The 18,286-nt window shown below is 29.0% G+C and overlaps 2 protein-coding genes across 6 annotated transcripts in view; one reads left to right on the forward strand and one right to left on the reverse strand.

Annotated features, from left to right (window-relative positions):
- The first annotated feature begins 260 nt into the window (after window positions 1-260).
- Stat92E (Signal transducer and transcription activator Stat92E) overlaps window positions 261-18,286 on the forward strand; it is a 126,680-nt gene continuing 108,654 nt past the window's right edge. For 4 of the 5 annotated variants that reach the window (XM_067262426.1, XM_067262427.1, XM_067262428.1 and 1 more), the window contains exon 1: window positions 261-415. The gene's annotated coding sequence lies outside the window, so the exon portion shown is untranslated. The remainder of the gene's footprint in view (window positions 416-18,286) is intronic. The other variant, XM_067262430.1, reaches the window with a different exon arrangement.
- On the reverse strand, window positions 3,039-3,713 carry LOC136968422 (tigger transposable element-derived protein 6-like). Its single transcript, XM_067262443.1, is given in 1 exon segment — window positions 3,039-3,713. A coding segment is annotated over 1 exon segment (675 nt).

Raw genomic sequence — 18,286 nt, forward strand, 5'->3', positions numbered from 1 at the left:
TAGAAGTTTAACCACACTATTTTCCTAACTCGGTCACCTGACCAGGAGGAAAAATTTTTATTATATTAATTTTAAATTGTTAGAAAACGAGAATTAAAATTTTAAAAAAATAAATAATATAAGTTTCGAATAATATTTATTCTTATTATTATTATCATTATTGAATAGACATGTTTATCGGCAAGTATCATTAAATTAAATTTAAAATAAGTCAGTAAGCGTATTAAGTTATATAGATGGCATTAGTAGTCATAAATGAGTCACGTGACGCATTCGGCCAAATAAGGTAAAGCTTCTCGGAATTGCAAATGTCGTTTGGTAATCATTCTAAGTAAACATTTTTCCAAGTCTTTTTGTTAAAATACTATATAGTAAAATCATTTATTTAAATTCTACGTAATCGAGAAAATTTTTAGTAAGTAATTTAGATGATTATATTTTAAAAATTCTTTATTTAGTTTAATTTTAAACGTGATCAGTTTATTTGTTTATTTTCTGTTTTCATATGACGGATGTTGTTATATTATATTTAAATATAAGTTCTGTGATTCTATCCGAGTATAAATATATCGGTATTAGCCATAAAAACATATTAATTACAAACAGTTTATATGAAAATCCAATTCAAGGTTATGACATTGAATTTTTAGACAGAAATATCGCAAAGTAATTCATATTAACATTCGACAATAAAACTATTAAAAATCGTTTAAAAAAGGATGCTAATTTGATGTATACATTTATTAATAACCATTGTTTAATTAATATAGGATTGATATTTTCATATTTAACTAAAAAAAATTTACTGTTTTTTTATTATTCATTTATTATAATGTTTAATAATTTTTGAATTCTGAGCTTAAATATAAATTATTTAAGGCAATAATCAGATTTGAACAGTATATTTAGTTATAATTTGCTCTTTGGAGAGTTGGTATTAAGTAATCAATGAAATATATGATCGTGGAATTTTTGTTGTCTGATATTGTTTGCTACCTGTGATAAGATTTATCATTATCATCATAAATTGTTAATATGTTTCAGATAGGTTGACAGAACTGAACCAAAATATTTGTACTTTATAATATTTATATTTAATTTTAAGTAAAAAACTGCAATAATTTTCTGATTTACTTTTGAGTTTACATCAATTATTGAAATTCTTATTACTTTAATACTTAAAAGAAAATCTTAAAAGTAAAAAATTTAAGATAAATTTCCCCTTTTTCAAAATATCTACCTATTGTGATGTTAGATGGTTTAGTGTTTAATCATTAATCATGTTACTATTCATTATGTTTAGTGACATATAGAATAAGAGAGATGGCATGCACTGCAGAGAAAACAGGTGCAGTCTCAGTTGAATGTGAAAGGTAGATCAACCTGATACTTGGCATCAGATAGCTGACAACCAGATAGGTGTGAAACTAACCAGAAAGGTGTGAAAGGATTCAAATTTAATGAAGATGCATTCTATTTGTTTTTATTTTTCTTCAAAAAGAGAGTTATAAGGCTGTATGTGAAGCTTGTAAATTAATTGAAAGTTATGATTAAGTGACAGGCATTTTTAAAATATTTGTTAAAAAAGAAGAAACATTGAAGAATAAAAAAAAACTAGGTAGCATTATAATAATAGAACAGATGAATAATGCACTATAAGAATATAATAAATATTTTAACTCTAAAATATGAATAATAAATAGAAAATTCTTCATATGGAGTAATGATATATAAAAATTCTTAACATTGAGAATGTTAAGAATGTTTGTACTTTATTACTCCATATAAAGCATTTTTTACTTACTTAATATGACATTTATATAGTGTGTGAATTATAAGAAATGTTAAACTAGAAATAATCCAATAAATATTTATTTGTGAAAAATAAAATTAATTTTAACCAAAATGAAGCATTTACTCCTGTTAACAATGCTGTCAAACAGCCATTCCGGATTGAAATGTTTATAAAAATAGTCCAATGTTGGAACTTATTATTAATCAATATCACATTTTCCTTATGTCTCCTGGCAAAAATTTAAGCTGAAAACATTAGTTTCTAATATTTTATGGACCAAAAACATTTGTCTCTAATAAAGTATTGCTTAAAGACATAAGGAAGATTTGTTATTGATTAACATAAAACAGTTTAATTATTTGCAATAAAATAATTGCTAATATAATTAAAATAAAACTATCCTTAGATGTTACTAACATTTGTATGAAAGAAAGAAAATTAAGTTATAGAAATTCTCTCTATTGAAGTCTTGTAATTTACATTATTCCTTCAAAATGTTGGAAATTATTAGTAAATACAGTCGAGTCCGCATAAGTTGACATCCCAAGGGGAAGTCGAAATATGTCGAGTTATCCGATGTGACGACTAAAGCGAAGTTGGAAAAAAAACCACAAAACTACAATTAGGAAAATACAGTAGTGCTATATACAGTAGTAGAGACTTACAATACATTGTATTCTCTATTTACAATTATTCTGTAGATGATAAACTGAAAAATTCATTTAGTGTTGTCTGTTTTGGGCACTTAACTGTCTCAACTTTCTTTTCAACGATCATGAATGCCTTGAAAACATCATCTTTGTAATTGCCAATTGTTGGCAAGTAACATCTAAGGATTCTTAATGCTTCTAGTGTTTCAGTTTTGGTTGGTTTTGGGGTTAGCTCTTCTAGTGTTTCATTCTCTTCATCTCCAGATTCGTTATTCTTGTCCTGAATTTCTGCGACAATATTGACAACACTCGCTGAGTAACACCTTCATGCAATTATCCACTGTGCTATAGTCGGTTTCATCAAAAGAGGCAGTTTCTTGTAGATCGTAACGTTGTCACAGCAATTCATCCAATTGAACGTTCTGTTCTTCATCATTGTCTTCATCTTGAACTGCCACTGTAGAATGAAATCCTGCATGTTTAAAGCAGTTTGCAATGGTTAAGCTTGTTACGTTTTCCCACGCGACCTTCACGTAATGAATTGCATCTAACAGGAAAATGTCAATTGATTTTCTTGCTTTCTACTGCATGAATCAAATCCAAATAAGCTTCTTCCAATAATGATGTTTGAACGAATAAATAATACCCTGATCTAACGGTTGCACTACAGCAGTGGCATTTGGTGGTAGGGTAAACACATTAATCACTTGTAGTCCTTCAACTTTTCCATGAGCAGGACAGTTGTCAATGACAAATGCTACATTCCTTTTTTGCTGAACAAATTGGGAGTCATACTTGTGAAGAATTTCCTCCCAAATTTTGGAAGTCATCCAACTTTTTGAATTTGCCTTGTATATGACGGGCAAACTCTTCACTCCCTTGAAACATCGGGGCTGTTAAGATTTTCCTATAATTAAGGGCTTTAGCTTTTCAGAGCCATCAGAATTTGCTTGGAGAAGGATTGTAACTCTCAGCTTTGATTTGCTTCCGCCGTGGCAACTTTCGTTTTTAAACATAGCGGTTTTCTCTGGAAGAAATTTGTAGAAAAGTCCAGTTTCATCAAGATTGAAAACATTTTCCGGTTTAAAGGATTTCTCAATCTCTTGTAAAACTGTCTCTTTCCAAGTTCCAACTGAGGTTATATCGACAGATTCTTTTTCTCTGCAGAGCTTTTTAAAAATCACACCGTGGTGATCTTTAAATCTCTCTAACCATCCATCACTGGCACTAAAGTTGGTTTCTACTCCAAGTACCCCAGTGATTTCCATTGCCTTTTGTTTCAGTATTGGTACAGAAACAGGAAGATTTGATGAAGGAATTTGCTTTAGCCAACGTACCAGAGCATCTTCGACATCTTTGTACAGTGACACTCTGGTGTTTTCGAGATAGCCGCAACAAAGATCCAAAAAAAGTTTCTTAATTTCCTCTTTTTTCTTCAGAATTCCCACCAATGTTGTTCTTGGAAGATTTTTTTGTTTTGCAAATTCGGCTTGCGAAGTTTGCTTACTTTCAAATTCAGACACAAGTTCGTATTTTTCTTTTAGCAAGTGTTGTTAGCTTTCGGACACTCATTTCTAACAGAAATGTCAAATACGTGCTACAAATAACTCTTGACGTGAGAAAATGCAAAATCGGATTCTGCTGTGATGTTGATATAGATTGTATATTTTCTTTTTGTTTGTCTGTTATTATTTTATATATAAAAATACATAAAATGTTAAGGCATTTTTATTAATATGTATATATTAATAAATAAGTCGACTCCCTTCCTGAAAAAATGAGTTCACACCACACAGTGCGGTGGGAACTCATTTTTTTCGGGAGGGGAGTCAACTTATGAGACGTCTAAACGAGTATAGGATAGCAAAAGTATGTAAAGTGGTAACGAGTTAAACGGTGTTGAGTAAACCAGAGTTGTTAACATTAATGCCTATATAAGCTGGCCAGGACCACAGAAAACTGACTATTTAGCCGATGGTTGAGTTATACCTAAGACGACTTGTGGGGACTCGACTGTACATAGACTGTCTTCATGATTTACAAGTACTCAATATAGGAGAAATTTACTCAATGAGCTGCTTTTTATTCTACTTCACAAGAGAAGATATTGTATACAATGAGCATATTTAAAAGAACAAAATATTCTAATCATGTGTGCAACCAGATTGAAATTCCCTTACACTTTGATTAGATAGCTTGTAGGTTTCAATTTCCATTTTTTAGTTCATTCACATTGTATATTTATTAGAGGTAATGGCATTAGTTCAGTTGTGCAATTTAATAAACTTTTATCTTTGCATTAGAAACCCTTCTATCTGTGATTACAGCTTTATCAATTCAAAACAATTTTATTTGACTATTTTATTTATTTTTTTGTTTATTTATTATCTTACCTAACTTTTGTTTTAGCTGAAGGAAGTGAGTGAATTTTCCATCCAAAGTCAAAATATTTATTTCTGGATTCTTTTTCTTTAGATATTTAATATATTTTTAATTAAACAAAAATTACATAAAATTATATAGCTGCCATTCTGATAACTTAGCTGGACTAATTAATGCTCCTTTAATAATGGGATTTTTAGAAGGCTAACAATTTTAACCCAAATAGGTCATATTTCATATTTGCATATCAAAATCAAAAGTGGAGTCATATATATTAGTAGTATATAACTCCTATAATATTTTTAATGCTATATGTATTTTTATGTGAAACATTTAATACTTGAAGGAGCTAATATTCTAAGTTGAATTCTGGATGTAATACTGGAATTCAATATAGTAACAAATATAAACTATATAAAAAAAATTTATTTGAAAAAGTTTGCTTAAACTTTCCCAGTTAAGTGTCTTTTTATGAAGTTTATTTTGGTAAATATGTTTTATTATTATATTAGTGATTTGAAATAATTCAGTATTTTTTTTTTTTAAACCTAAAATGTATTTCTTTTTTGTGTTAAGGTGCTGTTTTAAATGATAAAGATGAAAATGTTCCATTTTCTTATTGTTTTGTTCTTTATGTGGTGGTTTAAGAATATGGACTTATAGTATAATATGTTTGTTTTGATGAGAATTATTATTACATATAACTTAACAGTCATCATCACAAAGAAATACTTCAACTTTTTTCTATTCAAGCCAGATACATGTTTCAATGAATGCTGACCGAATGATCTTCACAAATAATAATCTTTCAAACCCAAAACAAAGTAGTTGCTATGTGATATATAGATTTTAAAATAAAATATGAAATTATGAATTTTACCGAAATATAACATAAAATAATATTTCTTATGTCTTTTGCCTTGTAATGGCTTTTGCCTTTACAAAGGGATTACAGAACTCTTAGCAACATAATTAATATAAACATTGTTTTACATAATTGTAAATAGATAACAATTGATATAACTTTAATTAGTAAACTATATTAACGAGTTTAATGAATGAATAACAGAAAAATTTATAAATTTTATATGACATTACAGAACTTGAGCATTACAGAGAGAATGTCAAGTTTAGCCACTACCAAATTATTTTTTACTTTTTGAAACTATTTTAAGATCTTTTAACAAAATAGAGTTGCCATTGGGTCTTTTAACAAATGACAGAATTTTGGAAATCAAAGACAGAACTTCCGACAGATTACCCTCCAATCTAGCAATAACAATATTATTTCTTTGACGTTCATTAGATGATAAATCTAAGAGAGATAAAAAAATAGGAAGTCTGAAATACAAGCATAAGAAACACAGCAACTATGATAAAAATATATAAATAAAACTTGACACATCAGACCTTTGACATTGTGACGGCACGCCAGTTGTGGAACACTGAACTAGACAACTGCCTAGGGCACAAGCCATGAAAGGGTGCAAAATTTCAAGCTATGTTTTATTCATACTTCACTAAAATACTAAGTTAAATAGTAATTTATGATTTAGGTATCAATTATTTTTCCTTATCACTCACACATCACACTATTTTACTATTTAACTCTTGGTTGTTTTTTGTTCCATACCTAAAAGATTTGAACTTACTGCTATTTAAAATTCAGTAAAATAAATATTTTAAAATGTTAACATTTTAAAATATTAAATTCCGGTATTTTATAACTTGCTTTTGGAAATGAATTTTTATAACAGAATTTTCAAATTAATTAAAAAAAGGACTCCATTTTTCAAAGGATTACATATTGCACATTACTTTGTATATTATTAATAGAGCGTGCCAAAATAATTTTTAGTTTTTATATTTAAAATTTTATTTTAAAAGATATCCAACTTTGAAATAAGGCACACACTTTTAAACATTGCCTAGGCTGCAAAATAACCTGTCACTGCACTGGTAATGTGTTTCTATAGAATAAAGAGAGATCTCAAGAGACTGAATAATTTCAAATACAGTTATTTTTATATGTAGGGGATTAAAAACTGGATTTGTTTGATTAACAGATATTTTTCTGAGTATGTTAGAAATCTGATGTTTGCAATATAATGGATTCTCAGAACAGTGAATGATTTTCAGCCACCTGAGCAATTCATTAAAAGAAGATTCTACTGCAAGTTCATTAAAAAGAAAACCTTCATTAGTTCCTTTAAGAGGAAAATCTAACACATGGAAGAACAATAGCTAGAGAATTATTTATTAAGAACAAACATTTTCAACCTGTTTGATAAACTTTCATCAACTTTTAACAAGTACATGTAGAATGCAATGTATGAAATTTGGATAAGTAACTAATAATAATTGAATTAAATTTAAAAATTCAAATTAAATTCTTCTATTTTCAAACTTTGTATATTATACTTTAAGTGCTTATAATTTGATGATGGACTGTAAAATACATTAAAAATATTTATTTTAGCAAATAAATCTGCTAGGTGGTGATAATATTTTTACTACTTTTCCAGCTGTTGTATATAACAGAGGGAAAGTAAGGCAATTGGTTAAAAATGACCCCTTGAGATTTTTACATTTTTGGAATCAGAACACATTGAAATGTTGAGAAATACAAAAAAATTAGGAGGGGTTCCTGTTTGTTTGTTTGTGTGTGTGGGGGGGACAATTTTGTTCACTCTCTTTGAAGCGTAATAATGCCTGTGCTTTTTGTCGAAAATTTTTGAAATTTTACAGGGAGGTTTGCTTATTAGGGGGAATGATACTATTAAATTTTGGTGGTTAAAGGTTGAGGGGTGGGAAATAATGGGGGACGTGTGTATCTCTAGTAGGGTCAGACTTAATGACAATTTTACATGATGTTAGCATTTACAGTTTTTTTTTTATAAAACTTGTCCCTACCCTTAAAATTAAGATTTTTGCCATTTTATAACAGTTAAAAAAATAACAAGTTTTTAAATAAAATATGATACAGATGTTACCACCAAATGTTGCTGGGAAAGTTAAGCATCTCATTGTCGGATTTTTTTAAACTTGCATTAGGTTTATATTTGTTTCTAGACCTCTAATATGTTACATTTTTATATTTTTATTAAGTAATGATTAATATTACAAGAAATATTGTTTGTTATTTTTATAAAATTTCTAGATGCTAATTTTATTTTAGAATTTCATTTTGGCAAAATGCATTGTTAATGCAAGCATTTGTTTAAGTGTTTATTATCTGATGACAGATTTCAGTATAATCCATGTAGCAAAAGAGTAGACATGAGTAAGCCTGAGCTTGAAGGTCTATATCAGATGAAAGGGATGGAAGGAGACATAGAAGTTGACATATGGATCACAGTAATAAAATTTATAAAAAAAGTAAAACAATAAGATTGGTTTGAAGAAGATAGTTCAAAAATATTTTGAAAAAGTTAGTAGAAAAATGTTTTGAAAATGTAAAAAAAACAAAACAGCTGAACAGGTAAGATACATGTGTTATTCCATCCCTTTCATCTGACAGATCCTTTCAGCTCAGGCTGACTCATGTCTACTCTCACTGTGTGGACAATAGTGTAGTTTACCTAATGCTCTGCTCTTATTAATGAATTTAAGTTCTTCAACAAGAATTATTTGAAATTTTTGAATTTTCGTTCTATTTACAATTTATTCAAATTGGTTAGTTCAAATTCATTTATCTTTAATTAAGGATTTGAAATGATGGACTTGTAATAGTTACAATTTTTTTTCATTAAACACTTAGGTTTGGTCTCTTAAATTTTGTAGCATTTCTTTTGTTTGAAGATTCTGATCAGATTGTCAGGTTTGAACTTTATATTCATAGAATATTCTTTGATTCTTAGTTCACATCTGATCACGGCTAATCAATATAGCTGAGTACGTTAATTTGCTTAATTTTTATGCTAGATACTGAAGATTGTCATTCCTACTCTAGTTGAGTTCATTTTATTTTATACATAAAATTCAGTTACTGAAGATTTTACTGAAATGAAGGCAGTGGTGCTTTATCAAACCATAGGTTAACAAGAATTATCTGATTTGTGACTCAGAAGCAGTGACAAACAAGAAAACAACTACAATGGTAAAACAGTTGTTTGCAGTTACAACTGAGTTATGAACAAGATGATAAATAATAATAAAAATATAAGTAGGCCCTATGCGCTCCCTGAAGGTGATATGTTGAAATGTCGAAAGCACTTATTTGTATTTAAAAAACTTTTCAAGTAAGCAACTTTAATGCTGAAAGACAGTATGGTTTATTTTTAATGAAGACATATCACAACACTGCTAAAATGAGTTTATGTAAATATAAATGAACCATTTCTGAAAAGTTTCTGTTCAGACAAGTGTTTTTCTTTTGTCATGTAGCATGACCAATAAGAGATGAAAGGCCTGCTTTGGATCCATGGATATAGATCATCATTTTTGTATAATGTAAATGAAATAGAGCTTATTCTCTATAATGATTAACATTTTTTCTTCTGAAAATTTTAAAATTTGTAGTTATAGCAAGCATTTTTATTTTAAGAACCTTGAATTATAAAACTGTAAAAAAATGATCAAATTTTAAGATGTAACTTTTGGAAATAATAATCTGTTATTTTAATTTGAAATAGTTATTGTTCTAATGTGACACTAGTTCTGAAAAACTCCTCGAAACATTTATTGCACCTTTTCCACATTGTCATTTTAACACCAACATTATTATTTATTTTGATTAAATTATCTTTGCAATAAATTGATTCAGCATTGTAAACAAGTTTGAATGTATTAGCATATTGCCAATGTTTGAAGTTCAATAAGTTATTTGAATTGAAAATTTTTCATTATGATGATAAAAATTATCATTTCACTAAAAATTGAAAAAGTAATAACATTATTAAAAATTATTTTAAAATTCGCTATATCTTAGAACTAGTTCATTAACATTCTGCACTCAAATTAAGGGTGTAACGAAAGACTGAAACAGGTTTTGAAAAAGAATTGGTAGAATTTTTTGAACTGCAGTTTTATAAATTTGTACATTTGATTTTGAAATATATTTTTAAATGCAATAAATTATTGTATTTCATATTTCCATATCTAGATTTGTTTATTTGCTGAATTATAAGATTGATTGGAATAAAAGTTGTGATATTTATTTGAATTGATATTATAAATCCAAATATTTTTCTAAATATTTTAAAAAGTTTTATAAATTCATATATTTTAAGTTTATTAAATTAATGCTTTTTGAAAATATGACTATAAATATTATTTTCTGTATAGGAAACAGTTTCATCTTTTATAATATACATTTGTTTCTTTTAGTATATTTATAGATACAGTATAAATCACATGAATCTTATCAATACTATCAGAATTTTGATACTAGAAGTTAATTGGAAAAGTCTGTGTCAAATTGATTATAAATCTATTAAAATAGAATTTTTTAAAATGATCAGATTTAAGCAAAAGCAACATTGTGTATTTATTGAATAAAAGGGTAGCAAAATAATTATAGCATTAATTTTCAAAAGACATTAAAGCAAAACTGTTTAAATCAAGATTCACTTGTTACTTATATACATTTTTTAATATGAATTTTGTATTTTGATATGATTAATTAATTAATACCAAATCTGTCTTAAGAAAAAAAAGCTGGCAAGGGCACTAACTTTTCCTGTACTTGAATTGGAAATTTAAGAGATCAAAGAAAGACCGATAATTTTCAGTTATATTATTATATAAAATTTAAATAACAACAACAAAACTTAGGAGGAATAATTTTATTGAACTATGATATATATTTTAAGTAGAGAAATTTAACTTGTAAAAAGCATTAAAGGCTGTAAAGTTTTTCAATGACAAATCTCTTTTTAAGCACTTTACAAGTCACTTAAGTTCTCAGATACAAAATTATAGATTTGATGTGCAACTTGTGTGTTGTAGTCACCTAGCACAACTGTTCAACAAACAATACACATTTCGCTATAATCCACATATTTTATTGACAATTTTAATGTAAATTGCTGATTTAATGTAAACAATATGAATACTATAAATAGGAGTTATTATATTTAAGGAACTATTCTTGTAAATAGCTTCTAACTTATTACATTTAATATTATCTGTTTACAGATAAAATATTAAAATAATTACAGTACAATAATTACAATATTAAAATAATTAACATTGTTAAACAAGTAGCTATTGCTTTAGCACAGCAAGGCTAAAGCAATAGCTACTTGTTTAACAATGTTAATTATACATCAATGCATAACACTGCATATCCCCTATGACTTAGGAAGCTTCTAGTAGAATAAAATTAAAGTGTAAGTAGAAGTTAGAGCAAATATTCTGATACATTTTTTTTCTATTCTTATGTTACTTCCAGTTTCATTCCAGTTACTTTCCAGTTTCCAGTAGATAAATAAAAATACAAATATACCACCACAGCACCTTGATCTAGTCCAGCAATTGGTTATTTCTCTGTAAAAACAAATGTTTTTGATGTTAAGTATCTATGATAAATAAAAATTTATTTCAATAGACTATCATACACAAACTTGTTATATGCTTTGAGTGGGTTTAAAAATCTCTCACTTAATGATAAAGGACATTAATCACTATTTCATATCACTCAATGTTATCAACAATATCTTGTCTTTTGAGTATATCTATTTTTATGAGTTGCTGAAAAGACTAATTTTTAACAATTAAGTTTTTATTAATAATAAATGGAATATATTTATCTAATTTTCAATCTGTGTGAACATACATACATACATGTATGTATGTATGTTCACATAGATTTAAAATTAGACATAAAATACAAAAATGAAGACATTTATTTTCTCATAATCAATAAATCACTCCACACTAAGAAAAGGCTTTTCTCATTCAAGTCTAAAACAGCTACTCTTCTGAGTTTATTAAACAAAATATGTGTGAGCTCTAGTTGCAGCTCTCTGATGAATCATATGTATTTTGTCATAAAGTTGCAACTCTGACTTAAAAATTGAGAAACTTTACCACCCTTAGAGTTAAAATTAATGCATTTTAATAACATTAAATTCCTTTTACTAATAGATTTCATTGCAGATTTGAAAATTAATTTAAATGATACTATTTTTGCATTACATAATTTAGATTTACACAGTTTTCTACTATAAAAATAAAGCATTTTACTAACATTATGTGAACATCATCTTAAAACTCAATATATAGTTAAAGCCAAATGAACTGCTAAATTAATTTCATTGCCATTTTATAGCCTGATAATCTGGCAGTTTATTTGCCTTAGTAACATTAAATTAAAATATAATGTAACAGCAGTTAGTGTAGGCCTACATCAATATCAATACTTTAATGTTAATTACTAATTGGCAATTATTTTAATATTTTATCTGTAAATAGATAATATTAAATGTAATAAGTTAGAAGTTAACAAGAGTAAAATTAAATAAATTAAGCAGTCTTTATTTTTCTTCAAAATATTACTTTCTTATATTCATTTTCACTTTCAACTCTAAGATGACGTAACATTTTAGAGATGTATCAATTAATCGTAAAGTGACAATTAATTCTCTAATAATTGGAGTAATTAGTAAATAATAATTTAATAATTTTAAATTTGTAAAAAGTAATTGCTGCTTTTAAAATTTTTTAATGTTAGTTACAACTATTAAGAATGATAATTCAGGATAATCGTGGTGACACATCCAGTTTTGTTAGAAACTGATAGCTTTATTGCGTTCAGACTGAAATTTTTATTGGAATCAAAAATGTTTATTTACAATACTAATAGGTTTTAGAAATATATTTTTTAACGACAACATTCAATCTTACTCATAGCCAATTATCAGATTTGATTAATTTTCGGTGCCATCTACCAATTTTTGAAAAGAATTTTTTGTTTTTAAACAAGTAGATTGTAAATTATGTTATCTGTATTAAATGCTTATTTCAGGTAGTTAACTGTTTAAATTTACCATGAAGGAATGTTTTCATCCTGTTTTAGGACAGCTTCAACTTCCTAATGAATAGTCACTGTTCAAGCCAAATTTGAACTTTCATACCATTTTTGACAGATCAAACAATATTTTTAATGATCCATTTTCATTCTAATTTGTAAAAACAAACCATACACGTATGCAGTATTAACATTGCTTCCTGGATCAACTAAAGTATTAATTTTTTACTCTTATATCAAACTGCTTCCTTCATTCTTCTTCCTTCTGTCCTGCAGGCATTTAATTATTCCTCCCAATTTCTTGTTTTCAATACTCTTATCCATCTGGTGGCCAGTTTTATTGAGTCCTTTGTATTAATGATGTTGAAATGCTTTTTTAATATGTAAATGAAACATTGCTCCATAATTATGTTTTTAATGTCATACCAGTTTCTAAGTACACTGCTGCCCATTAAAATTGCTACACCACGAAGGAAGCGTGCAAAAAATGTGAAATTTGCATGAAAGGTACAACATGCCGGAATATGAAAATGATTAGCATTTTGAAACATGGTTGCAAAGCAGATAGGCGTAAGGAAGCCTACAGTCTGTATAAAAGGGAAGATTGCAGTGGCGTGCCGTCATTGGAAGCGCCGCTTCCACCTTCCAATGACCTTCCCTTGTATTTTATAAAATATAAATTTTCATATTTTAACGTACTTTGAATTAATTAAAATTAATATTTTATTATAACTGCATTATGTATCTTTTACAAATTTCTATACTACATGTGAAAAAAAAACCGATAAGATTGCTATTGTATATTCGAATAATTCAGTGGCGGAAGGAATGTCGAAACCGGGTCGGTTTCTAATCAGCCAGATTATATAGGCATTAGCCCATGCGGTTTACAGTGCACCAACCTCACCCGGTTTAACTGGTAGAAGCGACACACGCGTAAAGAGTCCGACTTTATATCCCGGAACGGTTGTAGGCTGTTAGCCGCCTGCCTGTCAACTTCCAAGCAGCCAGATTATAGGCATTGGCGCATGCTCTTTACAGAGCACCAACGTCACAGTTTAGCTGGTAGAAGCGACACACGCGTAAAGAGTCCGACTTTATATCCCGGAGCGGTTGTGGGCTGTTAGCCGCCTGCTAGATATTCGGCCACCCACGCCTGATTATGTGAATCACGAGCAGACTAGATCAACGGCAGGCAACCCCGGCCCGCGGGCCAGCTACGGCTTGCGAAAAGTTTCTATCCGGCCCGCGAGATCTTTAATAGATTATTAAATTGGAAAAATAACTAATTAATAGTTATTTTTCCAATTCTTTGTAATTTTCGAAAACGATAAGAGAAATAAATGTAGTAATTAACTTTTTATTTATTTATTTCATATTTGCAGACTAAAAAAATTACGAGTCACAAGAAGGCATCAATTGACTACTACGGCCCGCGGAAAAAACATAAAATTTATTCTGGCCGATGTTATAAAAAAGGTTGCCCACCCTAGACTAGATTTATAACTTAACCCAACCGATAGGAGTTTACTGGCATGTTTTTATGATAGTTCTGTATAGTTGACAGGAGTTTTAAAAAAAAATCCATTAAAATATTTGATATATTTATTCTGCATTTACTCTGCTCTCCCATCTTATATTACTTACGGATTTCAATGTTAAACCAGTGATATTACGATTTAGTATGTCCCATCTGTAAGGGGATGCAGAAAAAACGTGTACAATTCTAGTACAGTGTTAAAAATTAACTGTTACTTTGGCAGCATCATTTACAACCAAATTTAATGACCAAACTCCTAACCGTTTTAGTGAAAATTAAGATTATTACGTTACAGTCAATGTTACCCGTTTTCACAGAATGCAAGAATTGGGTCCCTCCTGTTTCCAGACTAATTACAAAATTTTTAGATGGGTCTAAAAACATGTTCGATTTCCCGCAAAAACAAAAAAACTGAATCTGCATCTTGCACATCACTTTCTCTTAACAGTTCCATTGTTACTTAACACTTCCATTGTTGATGGAAGTGTTAAGCCTTAATCCATTCCCTGTCCCCCGTGGGGAAGAATTTCGAAAAATCCCTTCTAAGTGTGCATTCTCGTGACGTACCCTAACTGTGTACCAACTTTCAACTCCTAACCATTTGGGCTCTGCGCTGATTATTATTATTATTATCAACTCGTCTCGATTATATACATAGATTTACCAATATTTACATTCAATTTGTTTATTTACACCATGGACATAGATGGCTGTGGATCGTCAGCATCAACAGCTGTTTCAATTCTGATTCTGAGTATTTTAATATGATTTTATATACTTTTATTCTTATTTATTGTACAGTAACATGATTTTATGTGTTTTTAATGCTTTTCTAGTGATATTACTGTAAAGTACTTAATTTTAGTTTCCTTAGAAACCGACTATAATTACGGTCGGTAAAACTTCCGTTAACCTAACGGGTACTTTACGCGGATTCGAGATTAGTTTGCCAGACCTGGGCTTTTAAGCGTGCACCGAAAAATTAGTAGTGTAACTTTTGATCTGACTTGATAAATATCAGATCAACTTTTGATCTGACTTGATAAATATCAAGTCAGATCAAAAGTTCAAATATATTTAATTAGCAACTAGAACGTACTACGTACAAATGTCAATAATCCAAACAAAATTTATTAACGAAAATCAACAAGTCAACCTGACAATAAACTCAGCTACTTAGCTTAACTTAATATTAATTTCCCCTTTGAAAATTCGACAATCAAATACTTAGAAACTATGAAAAAAATCTCTTACTAATTAAACGTCTATCCGTCACCTCACTATACGAAGAAACTATTTCCTCAATACTTTCGATATCGTCAATCGAACTCCTCTTTAACACCTTGGATCGTCCAATTATCAATCTGGACTTCTATCAGAAAATACTTCGCTTTCGAATCTACCTCGCTCTCACAGTCGCCTCGGTTTGGAAATCACCTCGGTTTGGAAATCACCTCGGTTTGGAAATCACCTCTGTTTGGAACTCACCTCTTCTTCTTCAATTAACGTACGGGTTTTATATTGTGAGGTGACGTCACACTTGAGCTGGGTTACTCCCCTTATTTACATACTTAGTTGCTAACATTAATTTTTTTTTCTGGCAGCTTTAAGTTTCCGACAAAGCTTATAAACCGTTTACAAAATATTTATTATAATTTTCTGGGATGTTTAAGACGGTTTATCAAGTATTTCTCTACTAGTGATTGTGGGACTCCCCCCTCCATTTTTTTTTCTGCGGACTGTTACTTCCGCCGGGCAGCGCAAGTGCGCAAGATTTTTTCCTACGGCGCTTATTTCTCTGTGAGTTGTTTTATCTTCATTTTTCATTACTAACAAGAGAGTGGTGGGGAACCTTCGTCCTAAATAAACATAAACCCCAAACAAAAGATAATAAAACGGAAATAATAATAAAATAAAAATAACGTTCGGACTCAGTTCCTTACATTACGACTTCAGTATTTGTGACGGACAGAGGTAAAGTTGAATAAAATGACTTAAACTTGATTTTTATTTTTCCATATATTTTTTTTGTCAAACAACATATAATCGAGAATGACTTAACCCGAGGTATACCTGTACTGTTCTACTGGAAATATATGAGAAGCTATGTGATAAAAATAAGATCTATATGAAAGGGGTGAAAAAAGAAGTATTGTGAGTTCTTATGGCAAAAATGTGAAGACCTAGTCAATAATTTGATATTTGACCATTAAAATATTTGTAACAAAGTATGCAGTTGAAATATTTCAAACGATCTGAGAGATTGGGTAGACTAGGCAAACTATCAACATCAGGGTTATCGGTATAAGGAAGATTACAGAATTTATATATCAAAGAATAAACTTTATATAATTTGGATTGTACTTTTTGAAAAAAGTATGGAGCAGTCATTGTCCAGATGGGTAGACAATGACATCTACAATTGACTGAAAATTTGTAAAAAAAAAAATAGTTCTGAAGATGGAATTTGAAGAGATATTTTTACAGAAGTGCCAGATGATGCCTTGTCTAATAGCAAGAGATTTAATGATGTGTGAAATATGATTGTGAATGGTTAATTTTTTTGTCAAATATGACACTGAGATCATGAGGACACTTAACTTACTTTATTTTAATGGAATTGATATAAATTGAAGGACAGTATGGGATACAAATTATAAAGAAATGCATAATAACAGTTTTATGAATATTGATTTTTACACTAAACTGCACTGAAGAACACCGGGATGTGTAAAATACTGCACTCTTAGAACCTATAAATGGTGTGATATAAAAAAATAAAAATTAAAGGATGTTAATCACCACAAATGTTTTCGAACTGCTGGGAGTTCTTCTTCAGGTGTGAGACTGAATTACTAATGGGACAGAGTGAACCATTAAAAGAAAAAAAGAGAAACAATAATAAGGTTTTTTTCCTTTAACGGTTCACTCTGTCCCATTAGTAATTCAGTCTCACACCTGAAGAACTCCCAGCAGTTCGAAAACGTTTGTGGTGATTAATATGCACTTCTTTTTTAAGAACTGTTGAAGTGTTAACATTAATAACAAAATCTTAGGGGTATAAAAGTGGAGTTTCAAGAACAACCGCAACATAAAATTTTGTCAGCGTTTAGGTAAAACACCTACGGAGACTTAAAAATTGCTAAGAAAGATGTACGGTGATTCTACCATGGCAAAGTTGAAATGTTGGAGGTTGTTGTTGAAACTCCACTTTTATTACGTCACAAAACAAAGGTAACTATCTCCGGAAAAAAACAGCAGTGCTTGCGGTTTAATCACATGACATGGGTGAAATTAACCTGAACACGTAGAGGTGGTTTGGTAGAATCCATTTCATACGCTGTAACTTCAAATACATGCTTTTGTTGTCATAGATTACTGCAGTCCCTGAACTTTTGGATCATACCACGTATATAATTATAATAATTTCTAAGCCTTGTCTTTGTTTTCAGACATAGTTATATAGTTATATGAATCTAATTTATATACATTTGAAGTTCATTAATTTGGCACCAATATTTCAGAATCTGGAATGTTTCATGGTCTAGCATCCTTAGAATTATCTATAACTTTTAATTCTAAATTATTAAATTTTCTAGAGGTCAACTCTGTTTACTCAAACATTGTAAAGCCAAACTGTTGAACTATTTAACATATTTTAAATTTATAAATAGTTAAAATAGTGTGTTAAATAATCTGATTGGCTTATAGTTTAATTTAAGCTATAATTTGTAAAACCAAATTTTGAAATTAGTTAACTTCTAATGTATAAGTAACCAAAATAAAAATCTGATATTTGGTTAGTAAATGGACATTTTCATTGATATCTTGCAGAATATATTTTGTTAATTTGATTACTATTTCTATATAGAAAAAATTTATAATTTAAAATAACAGAAATTAGATAATTAAATAATGTCATTTTTTGAAATGTGAATAAAAATGCT

The sequence above is a fragment of the Centruroides vittatus genome, unplaced genomic scaffold (assembly GCF_030686945.1).
Source record: "Centruroides vittatus isolate TY-2023 unplaced genomic scaffold, ASM3068694v2 contig_1476, whole genome shotgun sequence".
Lineage (NCBI taxonomy): Eukaryota > Metazoa > Arthropoda > Arachnida > Scorpiones > Buthidae > Centruroides > Centruroides vittatus.